This window comes from Haemaphysalis longicornis, unplaced genomic scaffold, assembly GCF_048455015.1.
Source record: "Haemaphysalis longicornis isolate Haplotype H1 unplaced genomic scaffold, Haemaphysalis longicornis Haplotype H1 scaffold_1, whole genome shotgun sequence".
NCBI classification, from domain to species: Eukaryota; Metazoa; Arthropoda; class Arachnida; order Ixodida; family Ixodidae; genus Haemaphysalis; species Haemaphysalis longicornis.
The window spans coordinates 377,291,902-377,305,786 of record NW_027526203.1 but is presented as its reverse complement, the minus strand read 5'-3'; the positions used below and the strand labels follow the sequence as shown (position 1 = coordinate 377,305,786).

The following is a 13,885-nucleotide window of genomic DNA, read 5'->3' as shown; positions in this document are numbered from 1 at the left end:
CCTCAAAACGTAACTCTCGAACCGACACCGCACTTCTAGGTGGAAACGCATGGTAGTTTGTGGTACGGGCGGAAGAAAAAAAAAAAAAAGAAGAAGGCTGACTGAATAAACTTTATTGAAGTAAAGATGGAGGAAAATTGAGCAGAAGAAAAAGATGAGAAAGGGGGGATATAAAGATTGGAGACGACACAAGTCGCCCCCAAAAAAATTGAAGTGTAATTACCTTTGCCACCTGGTGTCATGCTACACAATCTCAAGTTGGTGCTACTTCAGCCATGAGATGGCTCTAGTCGCTGCTTTCATCATCCTCATCATCACAACAAATTTTGTTTTTGGAGATTCTAGACTTTTTCACAGCTGCTGGCTTTTTAAAGCAATGCTAGCATTCGGCAAATTCGTGCATTTTCTACTGCCTATTTGGCTGTAAAAGTGCAAATAAACAATGGCTGATCAGCTTAGCGAGTTCGTTACATCAAGGTTAACCGCCGCAATGCCTTCGTTACATCGAGGTCACACAAACCATGGACTTCTATGGCGGTGGCAATGGGAAATTGAAAAACTTCGCTAAATCCAGGAATTCGTTAGATAGAGGTTCGTTACATCCAGGTTTACCTGTATGTGCTGGCTGGTTAACTAACACACATAGCTGACCTAAAGTAAACTTTCCCAGACCTCACAAAATGTTCGCTTTGCTGAATGCCAGCAATTAAATTTTTGCAACATGTTTATTTAACATACATTTTAATTCAGTCTCTTGATACCTGGTTTCTCTACGAGCACCTATACGAAGGAAGCTGATGCAAACATATGATTTTTTTAAAGCAGCAGATCATTTCCAGAAGTTCATAGTTCTATTCGTGCATTGGTTTTGTTCCCAAACAGCATGATTCATTCCCGATAAATCTACTTAAAAATATATACATAGGTAACTCCCAAAAAATAAAATGGTATCTGAAGGCTACTTAAATTGATATACTTTTGCTGCGTAGGAGACTATTATGAAGCATTTGAACATTAACTCTTTGCCGGTACATAAAACTGTGCATCAGTGTTTGCGATTAAGCAATCCCCTTTTACAGCTAAGCGCAAACTCACCTCCACACCAAACTTATAGAAGAAGTAATTGAGCAGGTACATAAGGCACTGTTTGATTCCAACATCAGCATTGGAGCGATTGGCTTCAGTAAAGACCACACCAGGTCGTGGCTCTGGAAGCTGGTGTCGCACTCGATAGAAGCGCTGCCTGTAGCGAACCATTGCGTGGGCAGAAAAGACCACTATCAGCATTATGTAGCCCTGAAAAAAGAAGAAGAACCAGAGCAGGTCAAACACCAGCCAAACCATAGACTATGTGCCCAAGATAGCGGAACATTTCTCACCTTGCAGTACGAGGTCAGATTAGATGTTTTCTGGAACCCAATCCAAATCCTGTTGTCTATTGTGGAGTTGAATGGAGGCGGGAAATCGGAGGAGTTTCCCTCGAACCCACTGACGCTCTGTGGGAAAAGAGAAGGAAGGAGTCACACTTTCCAGTGGCCACACCAGCGCCGTGCTACACCCACCGTGCAGTTGGTGGACCAGCCGTAGCGGTCGACAAAGTTGAGCTGGTAGATCATCTTGGCCAGCAGCAGCATGGAGGCCCACATGGAGCAGCAGTGGGTGAGGAACAGCTGCATCCAGCGGAACGGGAGGGCCACAACCACCAGCACCACGAAGACTATGTGCACGGCACACACCTGCAGCACGAGGGGGACGCACTCTTCTACCACAAACGCTGACAACATCATAGGCCACACAAAACAAGGCCAACGTGAACTCCCCACAAGTCGCACATTGTAGTAATAAAGCAATATGTGCATCTCTATGAGGAGTGCACAGAATGGGCATAGGCGTGCGCACAGGGGGGGCAGGGGGGGCGGCCGCCCCCCCTAATCATCTGAAGGGGGGCGCCAAATTGGCACATATTTTGCCAATGTAACACATTAAAGTAAAAATTTCTGCTCAGAAATATTTTGTATGTGTTGCAATTTCATCGCATTGAAATAAAAATTTTATAACCATCCCTCTTTGCACTGCGTTCGGACCGCTAGGCCTTCAGTGGGAAGAGGTCGGGAGTTGCTGTAAGGGGGGGGGGGGGGGGGGGGGGGGGGGGGGCGCAGCGGTAAGACTTTGCCCCCCCTAATCGAGAACTCTGCGCACGCCTATGAGAATGGGCACCCCGCTGAACACTTGCTTTACCCATAACTAGATGTACATACCACAAGGCATAGGCACCTACAAACAGACAACAGCATTAGACTAGCACTCTCTTCAGACTGGTATGACAACACCACTGCTCAGCAGAGAAGAGAAGCTGCAATTCCAATGGTGCGGTTCAAGCAAAATGATACCTACACCTTCAGTAAGAAAAATCAGGTCACTGGCCTTGATTTTAAAAAAATTCTCAATTTCAGTGTTTTGTGTAGTTTTTTCTTCCCTAAAAAAAAACATTTTAAATGTTGCAATGCCAGTACCTACGATTATAACTTTTCTGTAGTCATGGCCACTTATGTACAACAGCAGTGGTGCGCTTATAATCCACAGCATGCTTTCAAAGACCAGCATTGGGAATGTGCTATCATATATCCATGTTTCTGCGAACTTCCAGCTAAGCTAGTGAAGTTTTGTTCCTGTTTCAGGGTGAAATATTCCAACTGATGAATGGTACCTGGATATCTGGATAACTGATATCTGGAACTGCAATATTACAGCATGATATGATAAAGAACTGGTGGATACCTCTTCAGAAACTAACGCTACACGAACAACAACAATGCAATGACAGTGTTGTCTAGATGCGTGCTCCCTGACATTCAGATAAAGTTGTCTTGATAAGAAAACATGGACACCGCGAGTACACATTCACACACTTGCCAATTTCAGTCCAACCCAAGCCGATTTTTCTGAGGCCGTTTCAAAGGCATGTGGGCTTTAACTGCTTGCATGCATGCATGCGCGAACCCCTCCATGCAAGTAATGCTTGCTTGGCAGTTTTATAGGACATTCCATGGAAGCTGTTATTCTAAAACTTCAGTACATGGCTGTAAGAACCTGCACATGTTAGAGCCTGCCTATGGATTGGATTTTTTTTTTCACCACATGATCCCCTAGCATAGCGCTTCTTAGTTGCAACGGTGTGCCGCAACTTGCTACCATTCCAGGGGGGGGGGGGGGGGCTTCAAGTGCTTATTTACTTACTTTCATGAAAGGTGCTGCAAATAAGCATGCTCATTTTACACTCTAACTAGTCGCACAAACATGTTTCAAAACTCCATGACTAGTAAATTTCAAACACAGATCAAACATGGTGCATTATAGTTCAGTGAGCCCAGAAATGCATAATGGAGACAATTTGCAACCTGTAACAGAACAGCGCCAAGGCAGCGCAATATTGAGAGTCAAAATACGACAAAACTCTAGCAAAACGCACTAAAACTCAAGACCAATGGTGGATTCAGGGAGGGTGCAAGTGCTCATTGTAAACTGCTGGGCACAGAGAATGCACGCTGAACCACTCCAGAATTTGTTTTGCACTGCATTTTGTGCTGACTTAGAGCACTGCACAATATTTTGCCTTCTGCTCTAATTTCCCAATTTAATCTAACCAAAAACAAGACCTCGCAAAAAACTGGCTGTAAAAGTCAATGACAAATTTCTACCCTGCTTCTGATATACCAAACGTGAACTCACCCAAACTTAGAGTGCACTTTGCACTGCCCATTCATCTAAAACCAACACCTTTATTTGCCCGACGGTGATGTAGCAGACTTGTGACTACCACAAAATTGTATATCTGTCATATCTGCATGCCTGCGATAATGAAAACTGTTAGAATATTGAATTTTTGCATTAAGTTTTTCATGGTTCTGACTGGAGCGAGTGCAGAGCAAAGTTTTTGATGGAATACCACCTGTGACTAAGCCTGTTTCCTCTCCAAATGACTGCTTTATTGAGAGATTACTGTGCCTTCACCTATGCTCTTCCAGCATTTGCTGCTGCCTGCTTGGGTGTGTTGGCAAAGCAATCACAGAATCACACGGAAAGCCAACAACATCTACAACAGTGAATTATTTCTGAACAGCAGCACATGTAAAAACATGCAAAGCCCTTCAGAGCAGCAGGAGTGATATGCTACGTTAAAGACAATGCCTACGCACAGAATAAACGCTCGTCAAATTGAGCCAACCAAAACTTGGCATTAACTTTTAGGTGAGATGTGCTGCATCAAATTACTCAGATTAGACCACTAGTTTTAATTCCCCACCAGAAACTCAACAGAGAGAGAAAAAAAAAAAAGTGGCCACACATGCCCACTTACATCGAATATTGCAAGCATGAAGACCGCCAACAGCACAGCTTTCATCATGTGAATCTCAAGCAGACGCCAACAGACATCAGCTGCCTTGGACAGCACGTTGATAACTCGTTCGAGGGAGAGCCATGCTGTGCCACCACCACCTGGGCACCAGAACAGACCCGACTGGAATTAGGGCAGGCCCAACTCACAAATTCAGTGACACTGAGCAACTCCAACTGATGAGCTACGGTCAATTGATCAACGCAAACGAGACAACAATCACACACACAACAAGAAAAAGTGGTCCCCATCCCGTCCTGCGAAAGTGGATGTCCAGCAAAGCTGTTGCTAACCACCACTACAAATGGTGATGGAGGAGGGGACGAAATGTTTCTCGTCGTCTCAACGGCCTTGCTGCTTGCGCTCGGCTAGTGTCACTAGATAAGGGTACAGAGTATCGGCACTCTTTTCTCCTATTGTTCCGTGCCGCCGCCATGACCGCTGCTCAGTTCACATTACTTCGCATTTGTTTACACTGCGACGGTGCATGGGCGTCGCCATTTTATTGTTTATGAGTTTTAGTCAGTCAACTCTGGTAGACCCTGGCCTCCCTGCTCTGCGGCTGCGCACGACTGACTTCGTTCTGAATGCAAATCAAAGATAACGTGTCTAACAGCATTTAAGCAGCAGAAGTGTGTCCAAAGATGCCGTTTTGCTGTAACTTCAGTGTGCTGCAACAAACGTTTTGCTTCGTTTTGCTGCAACAAACGACCCGGTTGAAGTTCACCGCGAGGCTGTAGATGCGGCAATCTCGCAACACTGATGAATGGCAAAATGGCCGCCATTGCTGACTTGAGTGCCTCAGCGGCAGTACTATAATACCCTATCCACTGACACTACGCTCGGCTTCGGTGGTGGCAAATTATGGGTCCTGCCTAGCCTGAAGCATACGCTCGGCGTCTTGGGAAAGAACTGCTCTATTTAGTGACACTAGGCCTGTCTAGCCGTCGAAGATAATCTGCAAACATCTTTACCAGGAACACATGGTGGGGGGGTCCCATTGTTCACAGGCGCCTTTATCATACATAACGCGGCTTCGGTGCTTGTTTTGTGGTTTCCTTAAACGAATTCTGAGCTCTGTGCTGTATGCCTGATTAGCCTTACGTATGCGCTCGGCGTCTTAGGCCTTGGCACCTTGGCATTTTTGCCCACAGCGATGGAACCGCTGGGGGGTATATGTATACAGTTTGGCTGTAAAACCACAGAAAATTTATGGGAGAAGTACTATGAGTACAGCAAATAAAATTATCACTAAAAAACTAGATTGATTGGCAGGTTCGTAACACCGTCAGAGGTAGTGTGCAAGCATTTTAAAAAACTAATGTTGAATGTTAAGTATACACACAAGACCTTGGAACAAAATATAATTTCAATACTACTATTACATAACAAAATTATGCATTATGGCTACCAACCCAAGCAAAGCCTACTTTTGGAGCTGTTTTCTGCACAGGCCTGACTCTAAGCCAGGTGATAAGCTCACATTCCCAGCAAGGCCGTAGTAACTTAGTGAAAAATATCAGATGAGAAGAAAGAGCATGCAGTAGCTTCAAAACTCTGAAATCAGCCTCTAGGTAGGGCTTTAGAGCTGTTTTACCTTCTGCTGTGGACACAGAAAGGACTTGGAAAAAAAATCCTCAGAAAGGGAACCAGGGACTGGGCGGACGAAGAATTATCGTTGCATTTTAAGAACTGCCACCACTCAAGTATCATTCATCTATCCCTCCAGCAATATTCTATGGCAAACAAAACCCATAACAGCTTCAAAGCAAGGTTCACATGTTCTTGCATCTGACACAAACCACCTCTGTACAAGCTGGGAAAAGCCCATGCCAGGTGCCAGGAGGGCTCTCTTCCCCTGCAAAATTGTCTTAAAAATGACAGCTCACAAATGAAGAAAAGCTCCGAGGCAGAGAAACAAAAGCTTCCTAGATGCGATGCGCAAAATATCTGAGTTGGCCTGTGTGGGTAGATCACAATGCACCCCCCAAAAAAAAGTACTGTTGAGACTATTTATAATGCGCTAAATGGTCAAGAAGCATGCCAATAAACACCAAAGTCAGAAATAAGGGCACTTTCAAGGCAATAAAACATACTGGAGCGGTCATCTGAGCTTTATTCGTAATAAGTAGAGGTTTCGTACAAGTACAGCCGTTACATGAGGGACTCAACTGTATACCACTCTCAGCAGCAACAGCTGAATAATGATGCACAAGTGCCATGGCCGTGAAAAGGGGTATCATCACCATCCACATTTCTTTCCACACTGCAACCTTTGACAAGCTGTAGATTGCCGGGGGAAGATTGCTTAAAGGGACACTGAAGTGAATTTGTCAAGCTCCCGTTTTTGCTTGCACTGCGTAGACTGGCTCAAATTAGCCCACTTTTCATCGTTTATCCGGTTGACAAATCGGTAATTATTTTACAAAGCGCGTAAGAAGAAAAACTACCATGCGCGGTTTGCGGCGGCCGCACCAACTAAAGCTGTGACGTTGAGAGGAGGGGCGCCGTGATTGGACGATGCCCAAGGTTAGCAATCACACAAGTTTCGGTTTCGGTTTCGGTTCTGTAAAACATAACCAATGGCTTTGTTGGATGGGCATTCTCAATATCTCAGTAATCATTGTACCGCGCTTCTGCCATGTTGTCGGCTGTAAAATGCACAAGATAAGCCTCCCAGGACGGCTTGTAGTCGTAGCATTCACTAGCCGAGACCTACGCAGTGCATGAACGCCCTCCGCGTACCCGCAGACGCCCAAATGTCATGCGCTTTTCCCCCATATTTGGAGCTTGCCTCCCTCATGCCTGTATCGTAAAAAGCGTGTTCGCACCAGGCCAAGGGTCTGTTCATTCTGGCCTGTGCCCACTGCCTGCAAGCAGTCGGTGCTTATGGCAACAGCACGCCAACGAGAACTCGCTAGCGCGCCAGTGCCAGCCTGCGCGCGTTTTGTCAACTAGTTCGTGTAGCCATGAACGTTGCGGCCCCAAAAAAGGTGAACTCAATATAGAAAACATCGGCGGAAAACAAAAACGTTAACTTACAAAAAAAAAAAAGCACGTACCCGCGGGGATTCGAACTCGTGACTCGCAAAACATTTGCGGTGCATTCCTAGCGCCCCAGACTGCTAGGCCACGGACCGGGACGCGAATGCCTTGCTAATATAAGGTATATATTGTACAACCGGTTTACACTTTTATTTAGTTTTGGCATTTCAAGCCGCTTAGGTGACTATTTGTTGTACTGAGATCGTGCAGTAAGCGTCGCCCGAGTTTCCACAGTAGCTCACGTCTAGCAATTGCATTTCGTAGACGGAAAAGCGTTCGCAGATGCGTAGTCGTGCTGCTGACCGCTGTGCTTGTTCGCCCAGCGCAAAAAAGTGCTTCCCGCGCCCTAGTTTTACGCTGTACGGTAAAAATATCAGTTGATTTTATTTGCTTAGTACCTATATTGACTTCGCTGACTCTTCTCCCGTCTTCAAGAGGCCTTATATTTTCCTACTGGCGTACCAGTCAGCGAAGCGTCGCATGTGCAGCGCTTGTGTGAAGCGACCTTGACTTGGAGCTAGATACAGTGTACAAACAAACCAAGTAAAGAAAGGCACATTCTTCCATTCACAAACATGTCCTGGCTTCGTTTCAACTAAGCGAACGAATTGCGACCAAGCAATTTTTTTTTAACCTCCTTGATTGCGACGACCCGCCGGCGGCCGGCGGACAAAACACTGGGCCGACTGACTCTGTCGGCCGGGGAGCCATGCAGTAGCGCAGCCGTGGCGCAGCCAATTGCCAGCTCATCCCCTCCTGACGTCACACGAAAACGCCGCAGAAAATGGGCGAGCGTAAAGAGAGGAGGACAGCGTTTTCGAATTAGTTTTTTTACTAAATAAAATCGCGTAAACGCGCCTAGAGTGGTCGAAACATGGCCTGGGGACTCCGGATTACAATTTGCGCTAGTAACCCCGCAATGTTTACATATCACTTCAGTGTCCCTTTAAAGGAGCCATGAAGACAAAACACAACTTTGGTTCATTGTAAAGATTGCCTCATTAGAATCTTACTGTCACCACTTTTAACGTGAACTTCGCTCAAATAAGCTTCATAATTAGGAAAAATGGCAATGGCCGTGCGACTGACTCGCTCATTTCCTGCAAGAGAACTTATGAAGTCATACCAGCCAGCTCTGCAATTGGCGGAGGCCAGCAAAAGCAAATTCAAGTTTTGCAGGGCTCATAATCTTCCTGCACGAGATATTTTCACTTAAATGTAATGCATATATTCATTTTATAGAAGTAAGAATGGTGTGGTAAGCATGGAAGCTACGAAAGTACACGTAAACATTGAAATACCAGAGCATGCTGTTATTGGTACTGCGCACACTTGGCTTGTCATAGCTGCACAGCAGTATGGCGCTTTTGGGTTGTCTAATACGACACAGGCCAATTGGCGTAAGCGACATTCTGTTACGTGACCCTGTTTGTCAAGTATACCCCATGTTTCACAACACGAGTACTTTCTACCGTAATAAAAACAAGCCAGGCGCAAATACGGTCAAAAACAAACTAAGGTGGACAAATGTCAGCCACGGCATGGTAGCGCCATCTGGGAGGACTGACGGTAAACAAGGCTCTGTAGTTCGCTGGATGCCTAGCGCCGCGTTCGCATTTACTTAAAGGCCTGTTTTTCTGACATCAGCGCAGACGACCTCGCGAAACACAGGATTTGGCGGGAGAATGAAAATTTTAACATAAATTGATTAATTTCTTGGTGGATAAGGCATCTTTTGCTGCCGAACAAGCACTGGGGGCAATATAAAATACCAAATCTTTCGAATAAAACAAACCTGTACTTTGTCTCCATGGCTCCTTTAAGCCTTTCTGAAGAAAAGCAGCAAGGTGTAAAATGTAAAATAAACAAATCTGACAACTTCTGTTCAGATATTTTCATTAAGACACAGACAGCAGCTTGTATTACCTAACAGACTCTGCCATGCTTTAATGACACAGGTGATCACCCTTATCTTAAAGTTTTGTTTCTAGCCATGCGTTTTGACTTGGTGTGCAAGAGCAGTCTGACCGATATACATGAAGGTGAGCGTGACAGATGCCATACCTTCTTACTAGGGGTGTGCGAATATTCGACAATTTCGAATATTACTCGAGTAATAAATATGTTATATTCGTATTCGATTCGAAAACTATCTATTCGAAACATTTCGAATATTCGAACAGGTTCGAATAATCGGTTATTAGCAAATATTTGGATTGATTAGTTTGGAGGGGTCTTTCAACTTCGGAAAAGGGACCACAACATCGTTTTTTTTAAAGCCACATATTCGACTTCTAGGTTTTCTATCCTGTGCGTTTGCAAAGTTTGTCCGCCGAAAACCGTCGCAAAGTGGAATAAAGAATACTTTTGCCAGCTGCGGTGACAAAATGTCAGCGGAAATGGGCGAAAAAACGGCGATTTTTGGAGCACTGTATCTCCGTAACGGTGCCACCAGGCGTGGCCGTTTTGGTACCATTGTACCAGCCGAGCGATCCTCTTTCCTCTTACAGTATCTTTTATCTTTGTTCATTCACAGATGCACGAATGACAGAAAAAGAAATGCGCACAAACGAAGCCAGGAATAGATGCTGAAGCGTGGTTTGCTTTCCGGTTGGCGCGCGTTGAAACGGCTCTCCTGATTGGGCGTCGCTGAGGCAATGCAAGACGGCGGCCGTCTGAACTGTGTAGTGCGCGCTTCTGAGTTCATTTGCACTGCCTCGCTCGTCCAAGTTTCTGTTGAATAATTTTATGTGCTATGGTATTCAACACCTGCATTATAGCTATGACAATTCCTGAGATCAGAAGCCGTATTACGGGAAGTTGCGTGGCTCGAAAGGCGGAGGTCATGAAACGCTTCGTGGTGAGCGTGACTTTACTCTGGAGGGTGAAACGCGGTGTGCGCGCTTGGGATAGCGGTTCGCGCAGTGAACTTTTCGTCTTATTTGAGATGCCTACACGCTTAGTTATTGCTAAGCTTGACAGTAGGCTCGCTAGCCTTGGGAAAGCAACGGCCGACGCGTCAAAAGCTTCGGCGCGCACGGCGTAGCCGCTGCGCGTTGGAGCATCGCCTGGCTGCACAACCGGGTACAATTGAACGCCAGTAGCTGTAATTAATGCCTGTGACTTTAGATTTAATCTTAGGAGCGACCTGGCGGGCCATGTCAGGGATAAACAAAGTACGACATGTTGCGGTATACGAGTGCCGCGATGCGGTCGAGCCATATCGCTTTCTTTCGCAACGTAAGACTGTTATGACCTCGTCCATTCATTTTGGAATGCAAAGCACTTTGAACAAGTTTTCTATCATGCTTTATAGGCCGCTCAAGCTCGGTGCTAGAGGACGGAAAGAAAATTTTATGAATAAAAAGCTTTCAAAGTATTACTTTGAAATTTTTATGGTGTTATCACAGAAGCACTACCAGTTTGATCTGTTAATTTTCATCAAAATTCACAAGAAAAATAAAAAAGTTGATTTCGAAAGCCACATTCCCCCTTAATTATTCGATATTCGATTCGATATTCGAAGATAGATATTCGTATTCGATTCGTATTCGAAAAATTTGATATTCGCACACCCCTACTTCTTACCTTTAGTGACACTATACGCAGACAGCAGCAAGAGCTAGATTATTACAGGAAATTAGGTGAGCAAGGCCAAGGCTGCAATGCTCGCTCACTGTCCCCGGACATTTTTAAGAAGCCAATCCGGGCACTCTTTCAAAGGCGAAGCACAGGTGTGGGAAAGTTGACGCCCCATGCTTGAAGATTATAGTGCAGTTGCAGACAAGGATGAACCAAAAAAAGAGGAATAGATAAATAATCTATCCCACCAAAACTCTGCTGTAGTTATCACCTCACAAAAAAAAAAAAATGGCCCCTACAATTACCGCTAAGTGCTTTAATCATGCAGTAGGTTCTTTGCTGCCTCTGAATCGGTTCCTTTTCACAAGAAAGTTTCCACATTACAGAGGTTAAGTTTGCGCACATACATATTATTCACAGGCATGTTATTCCCAGTGTTCATAATACGAGCCCTCCAGAGCAGTCATGTCGTGCAGAGGCAAGTGCAGTTACTGCGCAATCCGAATGGCACTATCTTTGCACAACAGCAGCATGGCTTGTGGCTTGCTTTCTCTCCCACATGTAGCTAATGGATGCAATTCATAATATACGACAATCTCCTTCAAGAAAACTGCTATCCCTTTCAGAAATGATAAACTACAAAATCATAGAAATTATGTACCCTTCAAAAAGAACTAAAAATTGCGGTAAGTGCAAAGTACTGAAATCATGCAGGCCATCAATATCCCCACCTGAGACTGCAATTACACTGTGTTCTCTGCCACAGATATCTTATATAAAATTGAGGCACAACATAAAAATTCCTCTGCAGCAACTAAACAATCATATTTATGGGCATTGCCTTCAGTCCACTAAAGTATCGTCTAGGAAAGCACATAGGACACTGCTAACCTTGGCAAAAGCTTCAGAAAGTGATTATGCCATTTTTCTGCAGGGACAAATAATTTCTCCAGAGAAAAAAATGATTAACCAAAGGGCTCCATTTTCCAGGAGTAGAAACAGCCACTGTGTCCAATTCTTGCAAATAAAGTAAATGTGAAAAACGAAAAGCAGCTGCATAAATCCTTACGTCTCCCCAGGTATCGTAGGTGTTCGCCAAGGTTGTAATAGCTAGAGCGCCTGGGTGCTGCCCAGCGCAACTTGGACTCTGCAGGCAGGTGCAAGTGTTGAACTTAAAATAAGACAACTCAAAATGTGGTGCTGGTACTTACACGAGTTGCCGGCAGCTACAATCAGATGCAATTTCTAGGTTAAACGCATGCAAGAAAGGATGTACTTGCAAAGCACTCCAGAAAAAAATACCGTACCACATGCAAAAAGCCCAGCAAATCAAGTGAGGGCAATATGAGACAAATGACACTTATCAACACTTTGCAAAGCATGGAAACCAGGCTTTATGCATGCTGAAGAATCTCTGCTCTCAATCTTGGATCATTCATGATATCCTCTTCAGACCTCGCGTGCATTAAAATGCACATTTGCTTCAACCTCGGTTTTAAATTTCGCGCCCCTGCTGCAGCAAAGACCGCGCGCGCGACCACATCCTCTATCATGTGCTGCCATCTGCCCATGAATTCAGGAAGCGCACCGCAGCGGGAGCGCCGTTCTGAGCTTTGAAACATGGCGTCTTTCTCGACATCAACGTTCTACACGAGGCGTCCAATTAAGTTGCAACTTACGCTATACCTGTCGGGTAATACTTTTTAATTATTGTTTTAATCTACTTGCAAAGTGTTTAGGAGTAATTGCAGCACGAACTGTAACTTTAAATGCCTACATTTTTGTTCGCGCAAGCTGTTTTCTTGCAGTGTGCATTATAATGCACTCTCGGTCTCAATTTATGTTTTTGCATGCCTATCCGCTTTACACTCTCATGTGTTCCTTGCTCTTGGGTGTGAAATTTAGCGTTTATTTCTCCTAGGACTCACTGATAAAGAAGCTGATCGTGTTCACAACGTGCAACATTTTCCTGTGCGTAACAGCAATGCGAAACTGCTACAAGCAGTTCCACTCGAAATAAGAGGTCTGTTTGTAAGGAGCAGCAGTTGAATTCTTTTGTACATGAGTGTTGTACAAATAGTATGTTTTAAGACCCAGTGTGCATCATAATGCACACCCTGATGCGCAACATCCGCTTTATCTAGAAGTGCAATTTTTTTATTGTGCAATAAACTATCTGCAGACATTCCAAAAATGTGCTTTTCTCGTCCCTGTGTGGCCACACATTCCACCAGGTCTGAGGAGGATATGTTAAAATGCTATTTCGCCAAGTTTTTTTTTTATTGTAAGTTTCTCAGGGGCCATGACTAACAACAAACAGAATGCAGTACTATGCATGCATATATCTTGCTCCCATAGTTAAATGTAAACAGTAGTTAGGCGAAAGCTTCTGGTTAAGGCAAGCAGAGAAGACAAGTGGCTTCTACGGCCCACAGGAATTCCTCCAATTGAAGTCAGTTAACACTGCATCCAGTTTCATTTCTACCGAGGCTTTTAAAAAGTCTGTTTACATAAAATATTTGTTCAAGTTACGTTGTCTACACTACAACATGCAAAGAAGAACCCATGAAATTGCCATGGGTTGCCATGGCTGCAGTAACTATGTACCAATGCCCTTTGCAGTATGTACACTTTCTATTCTACCACTTTGATTGAAAAAGAGCTTTAAAATGAAACTGGGGCTCAATGCCCCTACGCTTCAAGGCAAACCATTGTGGAGGGCTAAAGATAAATAGAGACCCAATAGAGGTCTTTATTAGGCTAGGCTAGAATTAGGCTAGATTTGAGGAGGAACCGTAACAAGCTAGTACGAAAGAAGCCGATTAATGAGCTAACAGTAAGACGTAAAGTAGAAGAATTCAG

The 13,885-nt window shown here is 44.5% G+C and overlaps 1 protein-coding gene across 5 annotated transcripts in view; it reads right to left on the bottom strand.

Annotated features, from left to right (window-relative positions):
- The window catches only part of Piezo (piezo type mechanosensitive ion channel component), a 175,022-nt gene that overhangs the window by 80,134 nt on the left and 81,003 nt on the right, over nt 1-13,885 (bottom strand). For all 5 annotated transcript variants that reach the window (XM_077686396.1, XM_077686399.1, XM_077686398.1 and 2 more), the window contains 4 exons: nt 4,358-4,497; nt 1,563-1,736; nt 1,380-1,496; nt 1,096-1,296 (listed from right to left, as the gene is read on the bottom strand). In XM_077686396.1, coding sequence (XP_077542522.1) covers nt 1,096-1,296; nt 1,380-1,496; nt 1,563-1,736; nt 4,358-4,497 — 632 coding nt within the window. The remainder of the gene's footprint in view (nt 1-1,095; nt 1,297-1,379; nt 1,497-1,562; nt 1,737-4,357; nt 4,498-13,885) is intronic.